Genomic DNA, 23,847 nt, shown 5'->3' on the forward strand with positions numbered 1-23,847 from the left:
AAATATGTACAAGACCTCTATACAGAAAACTTCAACACATTTGTTAAGAGAAATTAAAGATGATATAAATACATGAGGAGTTGTAGCCCATGTTCATGGATTAAAAGATTCAATATTGTAAAAACATCAGTTTAAAAATGTATAGATTTAATGCCATCTAAAAGAAATCTCAATAGTATATTCATGTATGTGTATATGTATAAATTTATGTAGAGGCCAGGTGTGGCGGCTCACGCCTGTAATCCCAGTACTTTGGGAGGCCAAGGTGGGCAGATCACCTGAGGCCAGGAGTTCGATACCAGCCTGGCCAACATGGCAAAACCCCATCTCTACCAAAAATACAAAAATTAACCAGGCATGGTGGTGGGCACCTGTAATCCGAGCTACTCGGGAGGCTGAGGCAGGAGAATTGCTTGAACCCAGAAGGTGGAGGTTACACTAAGCCGAGATTGTGCCACTGCACTCCAGCCTGGGTAGGAGCGAGACCTTGTTTCAAAAAAAAAAAAAAAAAAAAGAAAAGAAAAGAAAGAACCAGAAAACCAGAGCTGAAAAACTTAAACTACTAGATATCAAGACTCCTTAAAAAGCTACAGCAATTAAGATAATGTGTTATTGGTATAAAAACAGGTAAGTAAAAAAAAGTAAAAACAAAACAACAACAACAAAAAACAGACAAGTAGACCAGTGGAACAGAGGCCAGAAAAAATTATAATATAGACAGTTACTTAATGTATAGCAAATTGCTCATTGTCTTCAAACCTTAGTTTCCTTGTCCATAAAACAGCCTTACTAATGGTGCCTACCACGTAAGTTTTAAATATTATATATCAAAAAGATTCTGATACTATGTTAAAGAGGTTAGCATATATGCAAGATACATCACAAGTGTCCAATAAAATTTAGCTAGGATAAACATTACCACTGTGACCACCACTATTATAATTACTACTACTGCTATTATTACTCTTCATTTTCTCTATTTTTCAATATGATCATCTGGAAGTGAGTAATGACTGGACATCAGATCTTTGCCGGCAACAGGAATGTTTGGAGTTCAACAGCAAAGAGCAGGACAGTGCCAATTCTTAGCCTATTTGGAAAAAATAATGGGATCAGGGGGATAAACTTCATGACTCAGTCAAGCTTGACTTAGAAACTGAAAGGGAACTTAGCCTAGCACTGGTGGTGTATTCTGTACACACAACTGTGAGAAATTAGTAAACATATATATATATATATATGCCCTTTGCAAAAATACAGTGTAGAAATGAAGTCATTTACCCCTTCTCTCAACTGAGTCATAACCAGTGGTCTGAAAAAGAAGTTTAGATAGAGAATATTCAGAAGTTCGATTCTACAACTTCAAATGAAAAGTTTATTTCATAACATTTTTAGGTGAACTTGGAAGCTCAGTTTGTGACACAGGTCCCAGATTCTCTGAGGACAGGGAGATCATAACGTATTAATCTCCCTGCATGTTTCCTAAAAGAGTGCCTCATATTTCATAAAGGGAATTGCTTCTGTATGGTGCCCTGGGTTATTTAGCTGAAGACTTATGCCTTATTCTAGCTATTTAGTGTCTTCAACCCTCTCATAGTCCAGGCCTCATGGCATCTGCACCGTCTTCCTCTCTCATACCCTGTGTCACTCATGGGTGGCAATACTATAAGACTTTCTACCACTTTAAAATATGGCAGCTGGCTGGCATGAGATTATTCTCAGCAGATCTGAGTTCAGTTTCTCACTCTACTCCTTCAATTTGGATGTCTTTATATAAGTTATTTACTCTCTGAGTTTCATCTGTCACAAGATGGTGATGATGGGGATTAAATGAGATAATGAAAGTAAAACTCCACACAGTTTTTTTTTTTAAATCAAAGTAAGGGTTGATGTTTATAATAATTATTATTATTGCCTAAGATCACATAGCCAGGAGGCTCACATCCAAGTCTTTCGTTTGTAAACCTCGCACACTTTTACACATGCTGCCTGTAATTTAGCAAACTAGATGATAAAATTTGGTAATTAGTCTTCCCAACTGGGTCTAGACTTGGGCAGATAACAAGTACAGCTGCCCCAGGACCTTGCCCACTGCATTCTGTAATTCAATTCAGAGGCACTGCCTGGGAACACCTGCCCCCAGTGCTGGCTGTTCTCTCATGCACTTGGTCATTGAGAAAACCTCAGTAGGGGCCCCTCTCTGGGGAGGGGAAGGAGGAGGTTGTGCTCTCTCTCCCCTCCAAGTGCTGCCTGTGTTGCCCGGCATTGTGGCAATGTGCCTGCCTTGCTGCTCTTCCTGCCCCTGTGAGGAGCTGGCAGCCTTCAGTGTGTACTCTTTCCCAGAGATAAGTTAGTTTCCAAGATCAAGTAAGGAACAGTTTGCTTACTTCTGCTGCTTCCTCTTTGTGCATTTCTTTTTTTTTTTTTTTTTTTTTGAGACGGAGTCTCGCTCTGTCTTGCCTAGGCTGGAGTGCAATGGCGCAGTCTTGGCTCACTGCAATCTCCGCCTCCCGGGTTCAAGCGATTCTCCTATCTGAATCTTCCAAGTAGCTGGGATTACAGGCGCCAGCCACCATGCCTGGCTAATTTTTTTGTTTTTCTTTTTGTTTTGTTTTTTTTTTTTTTTTGGTATTTTTAGTAGAGATGGGGTTTCACCATATTGGCCAGGCTGGTCTCGAACTCCAGACCTCAGGTGATCTGCCTGCCTCTGCCTCCCAAAGTGCTGGGCTTGGTATGAGCCACCGTGCCTGGCTGTCTTTGTGCATTTCACACGGCTTATTATACCTCATTGTCTGGTAGAAGTCCAGACTTCCTCCAAGTCCAGCCCTTCAACTAAGAAGTGTTTTAGCTGGGCTTAGTGGCTCATGCCTGTAATGCCAATGCTTTGTGAGGAAGCCAGGAGTTCAAAACCAGCCTGGGTAACATAGCAAGACCCCATCCCTACAAAAAATAACATAAATTACCTGGATGTGGGGGCAGATGCCTGTATTCCTAGCTACTCTGCAGGATCCTTTGAGCCCAGGAGTTTGAGGCTACATTGAGCCATGATCACACCACTGCATTCCAGCCTGGGCAACAGAATAAAACCTTGTCTCTAAAAAATATAAATAAATAAAAATTTAAAAAGTTTTTCTTGGATACCAGCCACCTATAAGGTGTTCCATATACGCAAAGCCTGTCAGAATGGCCCTAACACAAATGTCTCCCATTTTCACAAAGTTCCTAAAGCATTTATTGTCTCTGTCAACAATTCTCTAGTCCTCTTCCAAAGTATTTGTTTGGGATGTGTACATCTTTCTTCCAGTTTGGTTGTCATCTGAAAGAAAGAAATCCTTGCCTCTTCTAGATTTACATGTTACTTAATAAATTCTGGTTGGCAAGACTTACTGGGACAAAACTGATAGTGACAGCTCAGCTGGAGAAAGTCTCTTCCAATTAAAAGTCCTGCAGTGCCTTCTGTCTTGGATCCTATACAAATAAGTAACTGTCTTTGTGTTCTCACGGTGAATGGCTCTGAACCAGGGCTATATAAGAGATGGAGAGCCTTTCGTCTACCCAGCTCCGTGGCTGACCCCCAGCAGAAAGGGACACAGTGCTGGAAGTGCTTGCTCAATGAAACTGGGAATGTGGGTGGAGTCCCTCCAATCAGGAATAATGGAACACTGAATCGCCAAAAGAAATTTTATCCTAATAAAATGAAGCACATGATTTACATTCCAGGTCCTTCAACTATTCTATGGGAACCCGGGCATTTTCCCATGACAGCATTTTTATCCCTGATGGGGGAGGAGAAAGTGAGCAGACAGTTCAAGCAATGTCACAGGACAACATCCTGGGCAAAGTCAAAACTCTTCAGGTAAGAGAGCTTGAGAGTGGAAGGTATGAGCCATAGGAGGGGCCCCGTTATGAAGGGAAGTGGGAAAAGTGCCGAGTTTGGCCTTGAGTAATGGACTGGGAGGTCCAGAGGTCACTGCTGGTGAGAATTATCACTTTCTTGAATTCAACTCTATTCTCTGGAAACCTCCTGCCCACCTGCAAGAGCTGCACTATCACCATTGCAGCCACCTGCATGACACACCCTCTCCTTTTCTTTCAAATTGTTGCCTTATGTTTTACTGGACATGAAAACAGGTACCCAAGAGAAGCTGCAGGACTTGGGGCCAGGCGCGGTAGCTCAGGCTTGTAATCCCAGCACTTTGGGAGGCCGAGGCTGGTGGATCACTTGAGGCCAGGAGTTCAAGAGCAGCCTGGGCAACATGGCGAAACACTGTCTCTACTAAAAATGCAAAAATTAGCTGGATGTGGTGGCACGCACCTGTAATCCCAGCTACAAGGGAGGCTGAGGCAGGAGAATCACTTGAATCCGGGAGGTGGAGGTTGCAGTGAGCCGAGATCATGCCACTGCACTCCAGCCTGGGTGACAGAACAAGACTCTCTCCCCAACAACAACAACAACAAAAAGCTACAGGACTTGGATGAGAGGAAGAGTTCCTAACCGTTAAGCATTGCCCGTAATCCCTGAATCAGGGCTGACTGTTGACTGAGAGTGTGCACAACACATACCCACTTTTTGAGTCTCTATAATTGGACAGTGAATGATACGACCCTCTTTTTCTGTTGTATTTGTAAATCTCACCACCCTGAGCCACCTTGTCTCAGAAAAAAATCACAAAGCTCTTAAGCCACTTGCAGTTCACTCTGCAGAGTGGGGCAGTCTTCCTACCTAAAATCTATTCAGTGGTACTTCCCTAACAATGAAAATATAATAAATAATTATTCACTAAATATGATTGAAATGACAGATAATACAGGAAAGGCAAGAAGAGCAAAGGCACTTAGAGCCTGACTATGAGGTCTGCCTAGTTGCTTGGCAGATAGAATTCTCTCACCTGGCCAGGCGTGGTGGCTCACTCCTATAATTCCAGCACTTTGGGAGGCCGCGGTGGGTGGACTGAGCTCAGGAGTTCGAGACTAGCCTGGGCAACAGGGTGAAACCCCATCTCTACCAAAAATACAAAAGTTAGCTGGGCATGGTGGTGCATGCCTGTAGTCCCAGCTTCTCAGGAGGCTGAGGCAGGAGGATGGCTTGAACCCGGGAGGCAGAGGTTGCAGTGAACTGAGATTGCACCACTGCATGCCAGCCTGGGTGATACGAGTGAGAGCTTGTCCAAAAAAAAAAAAAAAAAAAAATTCTCTTACCCAAGAGAAATGCCCAAGCAAGCAAGCACTTCTCTGAGGCTCTCCAGCTAGCTGCTTGGAGGGTCTCCAGGTTATGAACAGAGGGCTCTGGGCTGCTGGTTTCCACCTGTCTGTAAGTCTACAACAATGGATTAATAAATGAATGAATCAATGAACGAGCAAAAAAAAAAAAAAAGGAAAAGAGAACAACTGCCCTCAGTAGCTACTGATATGCTGAAGCACTGTACTCAGTAGAGATGAGCAGGAGATCGAGACCATCCTGGCTAACACAGTGAAACCCCGTCTCTACTAAAAATACAAAAAATTAGCCAGGCGTGGTGGCAGGCGCCTGTAGTCCCAGCTGCTCCGGAGGCTGAGGCAGGAGAATCGTTTGAACCTGGGAGGTGGAGGTTGCAGTGAGCCGAGATTGCACCACTGCACTCCAGCCTGGTTTCAGAGAGAGACTTCCTCTCAAAAAAAACAAAAACAAAAACAAAATTATTTCTGAGGTGTTCTTGTTTCTGTGGAGTGTAGGCTGTGTATTTTGTGATATTTTGTGGAAATTGTGTCTGGTCACATATGCCAAATAACACCCAGCTAAATGTAGCATGTGGCAGACGGGGAAGTAGCTAAGAGACCTTGGAACGACACCCAACTTGCCTAGATCTTGATGCCTGCTGCCACCGCTGCCCAAAGCCATAGTCCTGCCCTCAGGGGCAACCCCAGACATGTCCTTCAAATCTTAGCATTTCCTAACCGGCTTCCATTCTTGGTTCTAGCTGGCTGTGCTCTAACACTTTTTATAGAAAAAGCAAGCTGTGACTTCTTATAGGTTGAAGAAGAGGGAAGAATGGTGATGGCCAAAGAAAACCGTGACCCCCCTCCTCCTTACCTTTCCTTCTTCAAGTCTTTTGATTCTTGCAATATTATTCCTAAGAAGTTGTGAATCTCTGGTTCATTGTATCCCCTTTCTAAGAGGAATGACTTACAGGTTTCAGTTCCCAAAACAGCTGTATTTTATGAGAGCTTTTTAGGAGTTTTTAAAAAATCAGATAAAAATCTCTTGTCTTCAATGATATCTGCTCTGTCACATCACACCACATGCCACTGCCATGCCGAGAAGTGCATTTAGTGTTGTAAAAAAGTATACTGTATAATTCTGCAGTATTGGATAGAAACTCAATAAAAATATTTCTGTTAAAAGTAAGGCATGATTTTAAATAATCTGATGTCATAATTAATAAAATGTAAAATGACTAACTTCCCCGAAGTGACAATTGCATAAACACAGGAAGAAAAATGTGAGTAAAGCAGAATAACTGTTTAATTTGTGTGCGCTCATTTTGACAATATCTATTCATACGAAGTCTGCCTAGTTTTGCTTCTGCTGCATGGATTCACAAGCTTCCTTTCAGCTCTGTAGTTATATTTTTGAAAACATAAAAGGCTTTGTTCGTTCTTTGAGGAGGGAAATGGGGACCATTATCATAGAAAATGTGATTTTTTTGGCGTGACTTGAGATATAACTGTATCATCCCCAAAAAGACTGTGCTTTATTTTTCAGTCGACTAAGCAGTATGTTCCTGGTAAGTCGTAGAAATGATGGTAACTTTATTAACTTGCATGAATGCTTTGCATTTTTCCATGACAACATGATGCTGGTATTGATGCTTAGTAAGCAGCCTAAGAGACCGCCCCCTTGTAGATGCCAGCATGGAATGAGAGAATTTAGTTGTGTCTGAGGCATGTATGTTTTTATGTCTGGAATTGCCTTTGTGTATGTGTGTATGTTTATTTTTAAAAAGAGAGAAGTAGTGGAAAACACCTATTTGACAGTATATGTCCTGGCAAGCTGATTAGCCACCATTATTAAGACATTCTTCTGAGATGAGATGTCTACTGGAATGCCTTTTTTCTCTGTGGCTTAAGAAACTTCCCAGCCCTTAGAGTCCCTAGAGACCCACGGAAGGGTGTCGGTCTGTAATGCCTGCATTTGGAAATGTTGCCCTCTAGTGTCTGCACATGGTCAGCTCAGCGAGAACTGTCTTAGGTTGCAGGTTGGTGACTCTCCACGGAGTTCAGAAGAACTCAATACAGCAAAAACCAGCCTCTCCTTTCCTGAGTAACGTGAACCTACCATCTGCCACAATTTCTGTGGCAGATTTAAAAGAAAAAAATCACTATTTAAGGGAAAAATCACCATTTTTTTCTAAAGATAAAAATAGTGCACGTGCAGAGTGAAAACAAATTTTAATATATGGGGCAGTCATAGGGACAAAACCAACAGTGGTGTCCTTTGTGAGGACTATGTACATAACAGAGTTGCTCTGTGGCCAGTAGCATGAATACCATTTGAATGAGTGACAGAATGCAGCGAAATACAAAGCCAGCCCCACCTGGCTATATGGCTTTGGGTGAAGTCGTTCAACCTCTCTGGCACTTTCTCCTGAAAACTAAGGGGCATGAACACAAGGGGTGATCTGAAGGCCCCTCCTGCTCTTAAGATCTGCGATCTCTATAAAATCACCATTGACCTGCTGTAGCACGGAGCGGCTTCAGAAGCTTCGCACTTCGTTGCATTTCAGCTACAATGACCTTGACATTCCCTACAGCTGCCCACCAACACGGATCAGGGAGGGTGCCTGTTTGTGTAAGATCAGACCAGGCTGTGAGGTATATACCAACTGGTGATAAAACTCAGGGGTACCACAGTCTAAGGCTGCAGGTAATTGTTAGGATTATACCACACTTTTGTCAGGAAATGCTTAGTCTGTTTGTACCGTGGATTATCTGGTGTAGGAGGGAACACCTCCATCCTGAGTAGCTTGTATCTCCCACCGAGCCGGACTTCACTTACAAATACCAAAGTCATACATTTGGGGATTTTGACACCTTACTGCAGCTGTCAAGGACACAAAGAATAAACACCCGCTCTTAGCCACTTCTTCCTAGAGCAGGATGTCTTTAATTCCGTATGCTTTTTCTTTTTTTTTTAAATTTTATTATTATTATACTTTAAGTTTTAGGGTACATGTGCACAACGTGCAGGTTTGTTACATATGTATACATGTGCCATGTTGGTGTGCTGCACCCATTAACTCGTCATTTACATTAGGTATATCTCCTAATGCTGTCCCTCCCCCTTCCCCCCCCCTTTTTAAAATTACTCACTTTAACGATGGAGATACCTGTAGTTTGCTCAAAAAGACAGCAACTTTATTTTTTTTTCCTACTTCTCTTTAGACATAGTCTGAAGGATAGGAAAATCTAGACACTGGCAGAGAGCTGCAGAATATGGTGTGCTCGGCATTTCCACATTGTAGGAATAAGCCTTATAAATATGGATGTGCATTCCTGTAATGTCATTCTCCAGCATTCCACATCACAACAAAATGGTCCAATTTGAATGAATAAAATATAGTTCCTTGTAGCTCACATTCCAGTCTCAACAGTAACTCCATTCATGGCCACCAGCAACATGGAGCATCAGTTGAGGCACAAGTTTCCACTCTCCCTTCTGCTTATACTTCCGTGTGTATAAAGAAGGAGTCTGGGGGCTGGGTGTGGTGGCTCATGCCTATAATTCCAGCACTCCAGGAGGTCGAGGTGGGTGGATCACTTGAGGCCAGGAGTTCAAGACCAGCCTGGCCAGCGTGGTGAAACCCCCATCTCTACTAAAAATACAAAAATTAGCCGGACGTGGTGGCATGTGCCTGTAATCCCAGCTACTCGGGAGGCTGAGGCAGGAGAATCGCTTGAACCCCAGAGGTGGAGGTTGCAGTGAGCCGAGATCGTGCCATTGGCACTCCAGACTGGGTGACAGAGCGAGACTCTGTTGCAGAAAAAAAAAAAAGAGAGAAGGAACCTAGGGATATATATATTTTTAAAGATGGGAGGAATGGTAGTTTATCTCTCTGAAAACTTAAAGGCTGGCTTATCTTAACAGTCTGGTTTTCAGTGATTGTTGATCTCATAGTTCCTCTCATGACAGTGCCTGAGTAGTGACATTTATCCACATAGTCAACTCACATGACACCTGAGATTATCAAACAGGTGTGAGCAGTAAACTTAATTGCTGATATAATAAATCACACAAAATGTCCTAACAGCCAGTCTCCTCTGAGTTGGCCGATGGAAGCATTCGGAGGAGGTACCACAGGGAGAGCCTGTAGGGGCAAGGGCTTGGCCTTGGCCTTGGGTACCTGAGGATTGAGCACCATGCCTCGGACCCTGAGTCCTGCCCTGGCCTGGGTCCACTGTCTCATCCCAGATGGCTGTAGGGCATGTCTTCGAGGACAGTGCTTCGTCTGGACATAGAAACTATAGCTCTCCTGTTCGTCGTGGCCGCCATTCTCAGTTTCTCTTCCCAAGTTCCCCAGCCACCAGCCTGAGTTTGTTTTCTCTGGGGGGATTTCAAGTCAGCTTTTTTACTAAGATGCACACTTTCATCAGCATGATGCTGATTTTGCCAGGATGAACATATCTGTGACATACGTGATAGATACATTCTGCTTCCCTCCCTCCCTCTGCCTCTTCTCCCTCTGCCCTCCCCTGCCAACATCCCCCAGCTGTTGTAAGTGCAGCTGGTTCGCTCTTCCTGGGCCCTGCTCCCTCTTCTTCCCTATGCATTTTCTCTGTTCCCTGTCTTTTCCTCTCGATTTGCCTCTTTAATTCTCAACTTCACTTCCTAACATTACTCTTTTCATTTCTCTGCTTTGTACCAGGCACCTTCTTTTTCCTGTTCTTATTCCTTTTTTTTTCTTTCCATGTTCTCTTTTCTATTTGTAGCTATAATAGTCATTCCATCTTTGGACATTATTTCAATTCAGACTGTGATTACATCTTGCCTTATTCTTTTTTTGTCTCTTAAGCGTCAGGATGGACCAACAGGAGTATTATAAAAAGGGCCCTAATGAAGTAAAATAGGCCAGGTGTGATGGCTCATGCCTGTAATGCCAGCACTTTGGGAGGCTGAGGCAGGAGGACTGCTTGAGTCTAGGAGTTCCAGACCAGCCTGAGCAACATAGCAAGACCCCACCCAACTCTACAAAAATTTAAAAAATTAGCCGGGCATGGTGGTGTGCACCTGTAGTCCCACTTATTTAGGAGGCTGATGTGGCAGAATTCCTTGAGCCCAGGAGTTTGAGGCTGCAGTGAGCTATAATGGCACTACTGCACTTTAGCCTGGGCAACAGAAGGAGACCCCAAGTCTAAAACAATAAAATTTAATTTAAAAAATTTAAAATGAAGTAAAGTTTAAGTATATTCATTTTGTGTGTGTGTGATGATGGCAAAAATCCTAAGTAAATGGTATTAGAGTGTTAGGCCAGGTCCTCCTTGGAAGTTCATTAAAGAATTATCCTTTCCAGCTGGGTGCAGTGGCTCATACCTGTAATCCCAGCACCTTGGGAGCCTAATGCAGGAGGATCAGTTGAGCCCAGGAGTTTGCAACGAGCCTGGGCATCATGGTGAGACCCCGTCTCTACAAAAAAATCTGAAAATTAGCCAGGTGTGTTGGTCGATGCATGTGGTCCTAGCTACTTGGGAGGCTAAGGCAGGAGGATCACTTGAGCCCAGGAGATCGAGGCTGCAGTGAGCTACGATCATGCCACTGCACTCTAGCCTGTGCGACAGAATGAGACCCTGTCTCAGAAAAAAAAAAAAAAGGAATTATCCTTTCCACTGTAAGCACAAGAAATGTCCTCATCTCAGCATTGGTAAAAAGCAGACCCTCCCAACAGGAGATGTCTCAATCTAAGGGGATTTAGAACAGTTTCCAGTTCTTGGCCAACACTCCTAGAGAAGGCTGGGCTGGGCGGACACAGGAACCATTCCCACCTCTTCTGCACAGGTCCCCACCCCCTCCCAAGGCTGCAGGGTGAGATGGGCCTGTTACCTTGTTACTCCATGTCCTCTTGTCTAACTCCATCCATCGGCTGTTCTAACCGTGCCTGCTTATTGATTTGCTTAGAGTAGATACTACCTGCCACTTCCTGTTGGACTTGTTTTTAGAAGACACCTTTTCAGCCTTCTCCCCACAACCCTTCCAGGCTGCTGACGCTGTACTTCCCTTGCTGAACTGGCTTTTCATGTGTGCGTCTTTCCTGTGAGGCTGGGAGAGCCAGGCATACAAGCCCTTGCCTGGCTGTGCTCCTGATTTGGCATGCTGGGTTCACCAGGGGGCATGTGGAGGGGACCCTTGGGCTTATCTCTGTTGTATCTCTGCAGTCTCATTGCCCACTGTGCAAGGCTGAGGGGGAGCTGAGCAAAGGTGGGTGGATTTGGTAACACTGAGTTCAAAGGGAGAGAAGATATTTCCCTCAAGGGATTCTTCTGCCAGGGAACATCATTGAAGTATTAGAAATACTCTGCCTCTTTATTTCTGCCCCTGGAAGAAAGAAGTACAAAGTCAAATTTATGAGCACCAGCGGAGTACAATGAAAACAACACAGAGTGTTATTTTTAAAAGACCTGAGTTCAGATTCCTTTTGAGCCACTCATTCTTTCCATAAGCTTGGGCCAGTCACCTCTCTCCACTGGGCCTCAGACATTTTTTGCAAAGTGAGGGGTTTGGAGTAGGTGATTGCTATGACTTTTTGCAGCTCTGTGGGATTAAATATTAGCCAGATTAGAGATAAATATCAGGCCAGGTGCGGGGGCTCATGCCTGTAATCCCAGCACTTTGGGAGGCCGAGGTGGGCGGATTGCTTGAGACCAGGAGTTTGAGACCAGCCTGGGCAACTTGTTGAAACCCCATCTCTACAAAAAATACAAAAGTTAGCTGGCTGTGGTGGTGCATGCCTGTAGTCCCAGCTACTTGGAAGGCTGAGGTGGGAGGATCACCTGAGCATGGGAGAATCATCTGAACCTGGGAATTCAAGGTTGCAATGAGCCGAAATTGGGCCACGGCACTCCAGCCTGGGCAACAGAGGGAGACCCTGTCTCAAACAAACAAACAAACAAACAGAGAAAGATGAACATTTCAGAAAATATATTCTTTGAGGAATATAATGACCATGAAACCCAAGGACCTAGGTCTAGAGCAGTGGTTCTCAGCTGGGGGCAATTTTACCCCCCAGGGGACTTTGGGCAACTTCTGGAGACATTTTTGCTTTACTAATCTGGCCTTCCTCTACTTGCAAATACTATTTAATCTTCCTAATTTCTACCCCGTTTTCCCCTCCCTTCTCCCTGTCCTTTTAGCCTCCACTCACCAGTAATCAGTCCCTCCCTGGCTTTTCCCCACTTGGTTCCTCTGTCTCCTTTGTCATGGTTAGGTGGCCACAGCAAGGCAAAGAAGACGTCCAGATTGTTCCTATCCTTTATAGGGTTTTAGTATTGATCATGGAAAGACTTGCTGGCTCTGGGGCCTTCTTTGCCTTGGCGGTGACCCAGTGTGGCAGAATGCAATGTTCTGGTTTGGGGTCTCAAGCTAAGGGCTGGTGAGGAAGGCTGCAGAAGTATAAATCTTCAAAGTGAATATGTCCCAAAGGGGCTGGAGAGTTGCACCAACCTTTAGGGTCTTCATTTCCCTCAGTGGTTCCTACATTTCATGTAACTGTTTTCTATAATTTTTTTTGCACTTTTAAAAGACTTTTTATATAAGTGAATTTATAGGTTAATCAAAAATTTTTGTCATAACATATATCCCAACTTTTGGTTCAGAAAATGTGGCCACCATGCCCACTGGGAAATGGGATCTCCATGAAAGAGGTGGCTGGATGAAAAAGCTCATGGCTTGAAGGTGGGAAAGAAAAAAAAAAAAGAAAAGAAAAGAAAGTGGAAAACAAATTAACTTGTTACAGGATGGCATCATGGTTTCCTGGCATGGTGTTGAGTATAGAAATCAGTCGTGCACAAGGTGTGCCTCAGTGCTCACTAGATATGCAGAAGAACCTGGTTGTGGTGGTTGTGAACTGCTTCACTGCTTCAGAATGTCTTTCTTCTGTTTCTCTCCAGCAACAGTTGGGCAAGAATATCAAGTTTGGGCAGCGGCCACCCAATGCCATTCCCATGAAGAAGGCAAACAGTGGCGAGGCTAGCTTAGAAGAGGATCTGTTCCTGACCAGTCCCATGGAAATTGTGACTCAGCAGGACATCATCCTCTCAGACGCAGAGAACAAGGCAAGTCTCCTCCACGGAATGACTTGATTGCTCATAAACCAGGGCAGGACATTGGGCCTCCAGTAACCCTGGGGTCTGCAGCGGGGGAATTACAGGGAGGAGCTTTTCTGATGAGTAGCTCAGGGCTCAAGGGCACTTCCTGGTAGGTGTCTTGACCTGTAGCCAGCGAAGAGGACGGGGAGGAAGATGAGACATGCCCTTTGCAGGCAGTCTTCCCAGTGTCTTTCACTTACCCTTCAAGGCTTATGCCTACCTCTTCTGGGAAGCCGTACCTGGCCTCACCCCAAGCTGTACTGTCTTCTTGTGCCTTTGCTGTGTGTCTTCACCATTTTTTACACATCTGTTCTCCCTATCTATGTCCATGTAACTGTTTTCTCTCCATCTCTAAACATGGGATTCTTTGAGAACAAACTGGGTCTGACACATCTTTGTCTCCCTAGAACTGAGCCACTGCCTGCTTTGCAGTACTGCCTAATTATTTGTCCAACTGGACTAATTTAAAGGGAAATGAAAAAAGAAATGCGTAGGGGCTCCCTGAGGCAGAAGACATCAAACAGGCCAACTTGAAGAGTACCTAGTCTGGAAAGAAAGACACATCCTGTCTAAATTTGATCTCTTGTCACTTTGAGCATATCCTGAAATGAGAGTTCTTCCAAAGCAGCAGAAAAGATGTCCTTAGACCTCTTAGGGAAAAAGGAGCAAAGTCCAACCAGTAGCGAGTCAGAAATTCTCTAGGTGAGGCACTGGGGTTTCACTTTTTAAAAACAAAACAAAACAACAACAACAACAACAACAACAAAAAACCATTCTCTAGGCTCTGCCTGTCAAGACCCCTGGAATTTTGTTGGGTGTTATTAAAATGGGCATGCCTCAGAAGAAATCATGCGTTATCAACTGATGCGTCATAAGAGTAGTGAGAAAGATGAGTGATTCGCAGAGGCAAGTGAGGAAGGGATGTGAAAAAGGACATTCCTCCCCTGTTGCCCATTGTGACACCTGGCACCCACGCATGGACACCCTTTGTGTGGTAGGTCAAGCAGGGATGGGCCCATCTCTCCCGGCAGGTCTAAAATTGCTCTTCCCAACCTCTCCAGTGCTAGGCAGAAGCAACAGCCATCGCCTTGGTGCAGGGGGTATCCTGAGATCTGAAGCAAATGTCCTCACAGTTATTGATGAGCTCATAAGTGCTGGGCACTGTGGCCTGGGGGATTGTTTGTTCAGCAGGCTCTGTCTCAGATATGGGCATTACAGAGGTGAGCAAGATTCTACAAGGGGCCCCCCACCTCTGTAGTTTACACCCTAATGAGAGGGTGTAACAAACAACAAACAAGTCAACCAATATATAAATTGAATCATTTCAGATCAAGAAAAATGCTGGCTGCACAGAAAATAAGACAGGGTAATGGAAAAGTGAGTAACTTGGTGGTGGAGAGGTCTCTTATTTGGATGAGGAGTGTAGCAGGACCCTGGAGGGGGCAAGGGGAGGGTAGAGAGAGGTGCCAAGCCGGATTGTATAGACCATAGGAAAAGGGTAAATTCTATTTGGAAGATAATAGGAAGCCTCTGAGTAATTTTAAGCAGAGCAGTGACATAATCTGATTTGTATTTTCTGAAGATTCCTCTAAGTGTGGTGTGGAGAACAGATGGAGGTAGGGCAAGCTGACATGGTTGCTCTGGAAGGGAAGAAAAGACTCTTTCATAAGAAATGGCAATACAGGATAGATGGTATCGCAGGGGCCAGGCAGTATGGCTCATACCTATAATGCCAGCACTTTGTGAGGCTGAGGTGGGAGGATCACTTGATGCCAGGAGTTTGAGAACAACCTGGGCAACATTTTGTAGAGACCTCATTTCTACAGCAATTATAAAATAGGCTGGGCGCGGTGGCTCACGCCTGTAATCCCAGCACTTTGGGAGGCCGAGGTGGGTGGATCACCTGAGGTCAGGAGTTCGAGATCAGCCTGGCCAATATGGTGAAACCCCATCTCTACTAAAAATACAAAAATTAGCCGGATGCAGTGGCGCATGCCTGTAATCCCAGCTACTCAGGAGGTTGAGGCTGGAGAATAGCTTGAAGCCAGGAGGCAGAGGTTGCAGTGAGCTGAGATCACGACACTGTGCTCCAGACTGGGCGACAGAGTGAGACTTTGTCTCAAAAAAACATATATAAAAAGTAAAAAATTAGCCAGATGTGGCACATGCCTCTAGTCCCAGCTACCTGAGTGGCTGAGGCTTGAGCCCCGGAGTTCTAGGCTACAGTGAGCTATGATTGTAGAGCTGTACTCCAGCCTGGGAGACAAAGTGAGACCCTGTCTCAAAAAAAAAAGAAAAAGAAGATACCACTATAGGAGGCATAGTGGGCCATATGAAAGGTACAAATGACCTCTGGGGGTCTCCTGGGCATGCCTAGGACATGGGGGTATGAATCTTTAGCCTTTTTCTTCTCCCTTTCTGCTGTTTTCTTGGCCCCTCCCTGGTCTTTCACCTTCTCAGCCCAACTCTTTGCATGTGGAGTTGGTAGGCCTTCTTTCTTCTCACTCATTGCTTAGATGGGGGAGGTGTGGCTGGAGAAGGGGCAGAGGCAGCCAGCAAGGCCAAAAGCATTGAGGTTGGAGGCCATGTATGAGACACAGCCATGCACCCCAGGGAAAGTGGCTGTTGAGCTACTCACATTCTGTCAGGCAGTGGAGAAAAACACAAAGGACCGAGACTGGGGACTACCCAGGTGGGAAACACACTGAACTCGGGGAGAGGCTGGTGCACCCTCTGTGTCTCAGGTAGTGCTGGTGGAGTTTGGATATTAGCATAGTCCCCACTGGGACACCTGCTGGCTCTCTGAGGCCAGCTGCACCCCTATGCAGAGGAGTGGGTGGCCCTACCCAGGCACAGACAGTGTCTGGTTATTTGCCCAGAACTTCCTGTTCAGGCCTTTGACTTGAATGCTCTCTTACTGTTCCAGCCCAGTGATACGCCAAGTTCTCTAAGTCCTCTGAATCTCCCTGGAGCTGGAAGTGAGATGGAAGAGAAGGTAACATGATTTGAACTTATTTGTTTAGCTTCTTTCCGTACTTAACTTTCATCTCCCCCCCTCCTTTTTTTTTTTTTGCGACCTGCTGCCTCATTTTCCATTCATAAATGTTGCCTTCATATATTTAAATTCCTTCAGAATGCCACTAGTGACAGATGTTGGAGCATCTGTTTCCATGGCAAGGCAACTGCTGGAACTGAACTCTGCTCTGAAAACTAGCCATACTCCCAGCATGCCTGTGTTTGGGGTCCTAGAAGTTGGTAGCTTTCCTCAAAGGATCATGTACTTCAAGACCCTGTTAATTGATTGAAAAAGGCATTCCAGAATACCTGAACTCCAGTCTGTAAGGAAACGAGTCCTCTTATATTTAGAGAAGCAAAACAAAAACAAAACAAAAAAGCACTTTAGCATTTCTCTACTTTTATGTTGTTTTTTAAACTTTTCTGTGTCCTTTTTTTTAAACCTGGGAGTTTACCTGCAGGAGTGTAAGAACCCTGTGGACTCTTCTCCCCGGGCACCTCTTCTGTAGGAGCCGATCTGCCCCATTGAGGACCTTTCATCTGCACAAGGGGCTAGGCATCCTCCCAAGGCCTGGCAGACAGTATAGGAAGCAGGATCTGCTCCTGAAGAGGGGGATGGCTCAAGACAGTGCTGCCGCCCAGACAATGAGGAAGCCAGCTGGGATAACTAGAAACAAAGCACAGCACTTAAATCTCAGCATCAAGTGCTTATCTATGTCTTCAATCTGTCACATTTGGCTCCGACTCCTTTTTCCCATGCATCTATTAGGGGATGGAAACAAATGTTTAATTCAGCAATAGCTCAGAATCTGATGCCCATTATAAAGATAACCATAAATAAATGAAAGCTAGAAGGCCAAAGCTTGATTTTTCTGTGCTTCTTGTCATAAATTAATATATACTGAGCATCTATTTTGCTGTTAGAGCTAGCTGCTTGGTCTTTCATCTTTTGCGCATAAATATAGAAGATAATCGCAAAAAGCAAGCCCTTCTGCTAAACCTCACCACTCCATGCCTACACCAGGAACAAACAAACCCTGGCCACATCGGAGCTGCTGGCCTAGAGCCGCACCCCCTGCTGCACTCTAGCAGGAGCCCTTTGCTTGCCACCAGCCTGTGAATTCTCTGTAGGTACAGGCGTGGTGTCCTACCTTCTGATTCAGTGTGGCCTCTGGGTTCGGGCTGTATCACGATCTCTCTGATCTTTCCAAATCTACGCTTCATCTGAGGTTGTGTTTTTTTAGTGATTGCATCCGTATTCTAGAGCTGCAGGCCATTCCACAATTCATCCTTTGAAGGACCGCACTTGTCCCAGTGGCAGATTTTTGCTGCTGATTTTTCTCATCAGGTCCCTCTTCCTTATATCTTCTCAGTGCAGTCAGTACCCTGAGACTTCTTTGGAGTGACTGTACCAAAACTTTTTTTTTTCTGTGACAGAGTCTTGCTCTGTGGGCTAGGCTATAGTGCAGCCTAGCGATCTCAGCTCACTGCAACCTCCGCATCCTGGGTTCAAGCAATTCTCATGCATCAGCCTCCCCAGCTGGGATAACAGGTGTGCACCACCACACCCGGCTAATTTATTTTTATTTTTAAAATGTTTAGTAGAGATGGGGTTTTGCCATGTTGTCCAGACTGGTCTCGAACTCCTGGCCTCAAGTGATCTGCCCGCCTCAGCCTCCCAAAGTGCTGGGATTACAGGTGTGAGCCATCGCACCCAGCCATACCAAAACATTTTTGTCGATCAGGAATTTCGTGTTCCAGGTATAGATGCTATACTTTATTTTCTTTTATTCCTTCAACGAATATTTATTGAGTACTGACCAAATGAGGTTTGCTACGTGGGTGTAAAGGGGACCCATACAAAGATGAAAAAAGACACACTCCCAGCCTCAAAGGGACTAAGTCCTGTGTAGGAGCTGAGGCATATATGCAGTGTCTGAGAGTTTAACAGTTCTTAGCACAGAGGCGATCTAGTCCAGGGGTCAGCAAACTACTCATTATTTTAGGCGTTGTGACATGAAGCTACGAGTACTCTCCTTTGTGCCACTCTTCCTTCATAGCACAAAAAGCAACCAAAGACAATGGGTGTGGCTGTGGCCCGGTAAACCTCTGATTTTCCAAAACAGGCTGTGGGCAGGATTTGGCCTCCTGGCTATGTTTTGCTAATCTCGGAGCTACTCTGAACCTCGTATTAGTCAAAGTAGGAAAATTAGTTCCTAAAAGTTATATGACTTTTACAAGTTAATACCAGTGGATGCTGGCAGAACAAATAGTCAGTGTCCTTTGGTTCCAAAATGGGTGTTCATTTCATTTTCTGAGGAGTTCCCTCTGCTCACCTGCATTCCCTGGGCCAGGCTGTGCGAGGCACGCTCTGGAACGAGTGCTACGGTTCTGCGATTCCCTGCAGGTTGTCTTCTGATCCCAACTGACTTTCTATTTTAATCTCCCCTATAGGTTGCTCCTGTTAAACCGTCTCGGCCAAAAAGGCACTTCTCTTCTGCTGGCACCATCGAAAGTGTCAACTTAGATGCCATCCCCCTGGCCATCGCTCGCCTGGACAACAGTGCCGCCAAGCACAAGCTGGCTGTTAAGCCAAAAAAACAGAGGGTGTCAAAGAAGCACAGGCGCCTTGCCCAGGTGTGTAGAGCCTGCACGGGCTGGCCAGGCAGGTGCCCTTGCCTACTGGGCACTAATTCTACAAGTGGGTTGGCATTGGGGTGGAGCCATGTAAAGACCTGAGTGTCTCCCCATCCGGAACTTGAGTGTGTGGCGGTGTTGGGGAATACACAGGCCTGTTTACTTTCCTCGCCCTTTCTGGCATGCGGCTGGTGGACCTCAGAGGGAGAGGTTGCCTTTTGAGGGGCTCCAGACCCGTTGTGTTTGCTTTGCGTTGTAAAAGTGGTTTAGTCAATGCTCCCTCAGTTTGACTAGGATAGCCTTCCAAATCACAAACTTCAGGGGACATTAATGAAGTCCAAGTCTCTTTTTGCTCATCTATCTAATGCTGAAATGTTGGTTTTCTTCATTTGTTCATATTAAGAAATTAGGGAATGACAAAGGAGCTGGGGGGGAACGGGGGCGCGGAAACAGAATACACGTCCTTTTCTCCATTCCCACGACAGAGTCTTGCGTGGGGTGACCGATGCCTGAGTTTAGCTATCCCTGAACTTGAGAATACCTGCTTCCAAGTGTTCTTGAGAAATTAAGAGCGCCGCTGGCACTGTGAATAGGAAAAGGAACGACTGTGGGTGGAGAAAGCAAAAGGCTAATTGTGTTTTCCTTCCCAATGTTAGGATCCACAACATGAGCAAGGCGGCCTTAAGAGTCGACCCTCCCTGGACCAGAACGGACACCCAGGCGAGGACAAGCCAACATGGCACGAAGAGGAACCCAATCCGCCGGATTCCGAGGAAGAGAGAAGACGCCAAGAAGACTACTGGCGAGAACTGGAGGCCAAGTGCAAGCGGCAAAAGGCGGAAGCAGCCGAGAAGAGACGCCTAGAGGAGCAGAGGCTGCAGGCGCTGGAGAGGAGGCTTTGGGAAGAGAACAGAAGGCAGGAGCTCTTGGAGGAGGAGGGCGAGGGGCAGGAGCCGCCTCTAGAGGCGGAAAGGGCGCCGCGGGAAGAGCAGCGGCGGAGCCTGGAAGCGCCAGGTTGGGAGGACGCCGAGCGGAGGGAGCGTGAGGAGCGCGAGCGCCTGGAGGCCGAGGAGGAGCGCAGGCGTCTGCAGGCCCAGGCCCAGGCGGAGGAGAGGCGGCGGCTGGAGGAGGACGCCAGGCTAGAGGAGCGGAGGCGGCAGGAGGAGGAGGAAGGAAGATGCGCGGAGGAGCTCAAAAGGCCGGAGGAGGAGGAGGCTGAAGGATGGGAAGAGCTGGAACAGCAGGAGGAGGCGGAGGTGCAGGGGCCGCCCCAGGCTTTGGAGGAGATTGGGGAGGGCCGGCGGGGCGCGGAGGAGGAGGATCTGGGGGAAGAGGGGGAGGATCTGGGGGAAGAGGAGGAGGAGGGCCAGGCGCACCTGGAGGACAGGAGGGGCCAGCTCAGCGAGCTTCTGAACGACTTTGAGGAGAGGCCGGAAGACCAGGAACGCCTGCAACCGGAAGGACAAAGAGAACACTCCGAGGAGCCAAGCATTGGCGAGGAGCAGAACCCAGAGGCCGAGCGGCGAAGAGAGCAGCAGGGAAGGAGCAGGGATTTCCAGGGGGCCGATCGTCCTGGGCCCCAGGAAAAGAGAGAAGAAGGGGACACGGAGCCTCTCCGGAAACAAGAGGGGCCCGTGGAGGCCGCGCAGCCTCCGGTGGAGAGGAAAGAAGCCGCCGCCCTTGAACAAGGCCGCAAGGTGGAGGAGCTGCGGTGGCAGGAGGTGGACGAGAGGCAGACCATGCCCCGGCCCTACACGTTCCAGGTGTCCTCCGGGGGGAAGCAGATTCTCTTTCCCAAAGTCAACCTGAGCCCCGTGACGCCCGCAAAGGACACGGGGCTCACCGCTGCCTCCCAGGAACCAAAGGCCCCCAAAGCCAGCCCAGTCCAGCACGCCCTACCGTCGTCCCTGAGCGTTCCCCACACCGCCATTCTGGTCACGGGCGCGCAGCTCTGTGGCCCGGCCGTCAACCTGAGCCAGATCAAGGACACCGCGTGCAAGTCCCTCCTGGGCTTGGAGGAGAAGAAGCACGCGGACGCCCCAGCTGGGGAGAACCCTCCCCGAGGCCCCGGCGACGCGCGGGCGGGCAGCGGGAAGGCTAAGCCCCCCCAGGAGTCTCCCGGCAGCGCGTCCGCACTCGCAGAATGGGCTTCCATTCGGTCCAGAATCCTGAAGAACGCTGAGAGTGACCCGCGCAGCAGCGAGAGGGACCAGTCGAAGCCCGGTGATGAGTCCACTCCCAGGGGCCGGTGTGATTCCCGCGGGAACCTCCGGAAGACTCCTCCAGTCAGTGCAAAGTTCTCTATTATGCCTGCCTGGCAGAAATTTTCCGATGGTGGCACGGAGACCTCCAAACAGAACACGGAAGCTGAAAGCATACGAAAAAGACCCATGCTGGGATCCAGCGAAGATACAGCCCCCCAGCCTCCTCCTGCTGGTGTTCGCGAGCTCGGGAAGGGTCCGGAGAAGTCGGAGATGCACCGGGAGCCCGCAGACACCACCGAGGGATGCAAATTTGCCAAAGACCTCCCGTCTTTCCTTGTCCCAAGCCTTCCTTACCCTCCGCAGAAAGTGGTGGCCCACGCAGAGTTCACGACCTCGTCGGACAGCGAGACTGCAAACGGGAAAGCAAAGCCAGACCCTGTGATGCCAGGTGGGGAGGAAAAAACTTCACCGTTTGGAATAAAATTGAGAAGGACCAACTATTTGCGCTTCAACTGCGACCAACAGGCAGAACAGAAGAAGAAGAAGAGGCACAGCAGCACCGGAGACAGCGCGGATGCAGGGCCGCCTGCAGCGGGGAGCGCTCGTGGAGAGAAAGAGATGGAGGGTGTGGCCCTCAAGCATGGTCCATCCCTCCCCCAAGAGCGAAAGCAAGCCCCTTCCACCCGGAGGGACTCCGCTGAACCTGCCAGCAGCCAGACCCCGGCTCCGGAGCACGACAAGGCCGCAAACAAAATGCCACTGGCACAGAAGCCAGCACTGGCTCCCAAGCCCACCAGTCAGACCCCACCAGCATCCCCACTTTCCAAACTGAGCAGGCCCTACTTGGTAGAGCTGCTGTCTCGCCGAGCGGGGAGGCCGGACCCAGAGCCAAGTGAGCCGTCCAAGGAGGGCCAAGAGAGCAGTGACCGCCGGCCACCCTCGCCCCCAGGCCCCGAGGAAAGGAAGGGACAGAAGAGGGACGAGGAGGAAGAGGCGACAGAGAGGAAACCTGCTTCCCCACCTCTGCCTGCCGCTCAGCAAGAGAAACCTTCTCAAACACCCGAGGCCGGGAGGAAAGGTAGGTAGCTGCAGGGTGGGAAACTGCTGCCAGCCGAGGTGTCAGAGCCAGGGCATCAAGAAGAGGTCCACACGCAGGTTCATGAGAATAATTTACCAACAATACAGATTTGAAAAAGGAAAGTTGTATTAGAAAAGAACCCTGCAGAACAAAACAGTGGGGCGCCTCAGTGAGAGGACTGAGTGCCCTGGTGGATCTTCCTTAGGAGCATTTAAGGACCTTAAGTCGAGAGTTTAAGGGTAATTGGAAGGGTAATTTGGGCCACATTAGCCACGTAAGTCGTGATAAATGATTACACTTGTGGACATTTTGGCGCCTTAATGTCAGCAAGGGTTGCAAAATGAGTTTTGCCATGACATTCCAGAGATGTCTAGAAATTCTAGTTATAAAAGTTGAAAAGCCTGGAACCAGATGCCTACGTTAGATACTAGGGAAGTTCAATTCTGAATTCCCCAGATAAGGAGTTTTGCCTCTGGATGGTCTGTTTGATGGTCACCAGGTGGTCTTTGTGCTCCTCATCTGCCTCTGTCCAGCTCATTGACTACGTCACTGCTAGAACCAGAAGTGCCCAATGCCAGAGGTAGTCAGTGGAGCTGGTGTTGGGCACACCTTCATTAGTTAGAGGCCGGTGTGGGATTCCCGAAAGACAGTCACTCATGAGTCATAGTAAGGCTCGTTACTTCTCATTCTTTCAAATTTGGGAAATGCTGACCAATTCTGCAGTGTGTCTGCAGTTCACTCTTGTTAATGATACTTATTTACACAAGCGATAAAACAGTTAGATGAATGCCTTTTCGGTTGGCAATAGAAATTGAAATAATAATCCCAATGACTGAAGATGTCATTAACCATTTTGAGGGGGCCTCGCAGTGATGATAAGACTGGAGTGTCTCCTACCAGTGTCTTCACTGTATCTCTGGGCAGTAGTGGCACCGTGATGGCAGTTTAGGGGACTTTTGGTGTCTCCATCAGACCTATGGATCCTCTCTATGGGATAATTGACTGTCTCCATTTTATGTAAAATGCTCTGCAAATGCAGCTTGGGTCCCTCCATCCCCCTACCCTCGCCCAGCTCACCACTGCAGAGCCCTCTTACAAAGAAATTTTGGAGCAAGCCTTACCTCTGGCTAACCCTGATGTTGCTTCAGATTAAATGTTTGGGCCAACAAAGCTGTCAGTTGGATTAGCTTTTGTGCCCCCAGAGAATCTTCATCTAATACTTTCTCTTTTCTATTATGCAGATATAGGAGGTAAAGTATGGGTCAAAGCCAAAAGTTACTCACATTTCCCAGAGAAATTGTCCCCTGAGGTTTTCTTAGGAGGGATTGTTTTCTCCTTTGCTCAAGTATTTAGATTTGGGGCAGTTTTTGCAGAGGAATGATTTGTTTCCTGAGGAGTGTTGGTCTGGTTACTTGCCTTTACAGAAGACCCCATATATCCTTATTTTATTTTATTGTCTATTATTAGTAGTATCTAGAGACAGGGTCTTGCTATGTTGCCCAGGCTGGTCTTGAACTCCCGGGATCATGCATCCCTGCTGCCTAAGCCTCCTGGTAGGTGGGACTACAGGTGTGAGCC

At 47.2% G+C, this 23,847-nt stretch overlaps 1 protein-coding gene across 4 annotated transcripts in view; it reads left to right on the forward strand.

Moving 5' to 3' along the window:
* The window catches only part of CRACD (capping protein inhibiting regulator of actin dynamics), a 297,196-nt gene that overhangs the window by 260,937 nt on the left and 12,412 nt on the right, over window positions 1-23,847 (forward strand). For 3 of the 4 annotated variants that reach the window (XM_032151460.2, XM_058434429.1, XM_032151461.2), the window contains 5 exons: window positions 3,721-3,856; window positions 13,138-13,302; window positions 16,262-16,330; window positions 18,805-18,987; window positions 19,644-22,269. In XM_032151460.2, the coding sequence (XP_032007351.1) occupies window positions 3,737-3,856; window positions 13,138-13,302; window positions 16,262-16,330; window positions 18,805-18,987; window positions 19,644-22,269 (3,163 nt within the window). In that variant the 5' untranslated portion in view covers window positions 3,721-3,736. The remainder of the gene's footprint in view (window positions 1-3,720; window positions 3,857-13,137; window positions 13,303-16,261; window positions 16,331-18,804; window positions 18,988-19,643; window positions 22,270-23,847) is intronic. The other variant, XM_058434434.1, reaches the window with a different exon arrangement.

This window comes from Hylobates moloch, unplaced genomic scaffold, assembly GCF_009828535.3.
Source record: "Hylobates moloch isolate HMO894 unplaced genomic scaffold, HMol_V3 SCAFFOLD_2, whole genome shotgun sequence".
Classification (NCBI taxonomy): Eukaryota; Metazoa; Chordata; class Mammalia; order Primates; family Hylobatidae; genus Hylobates; species Hylobates moloch.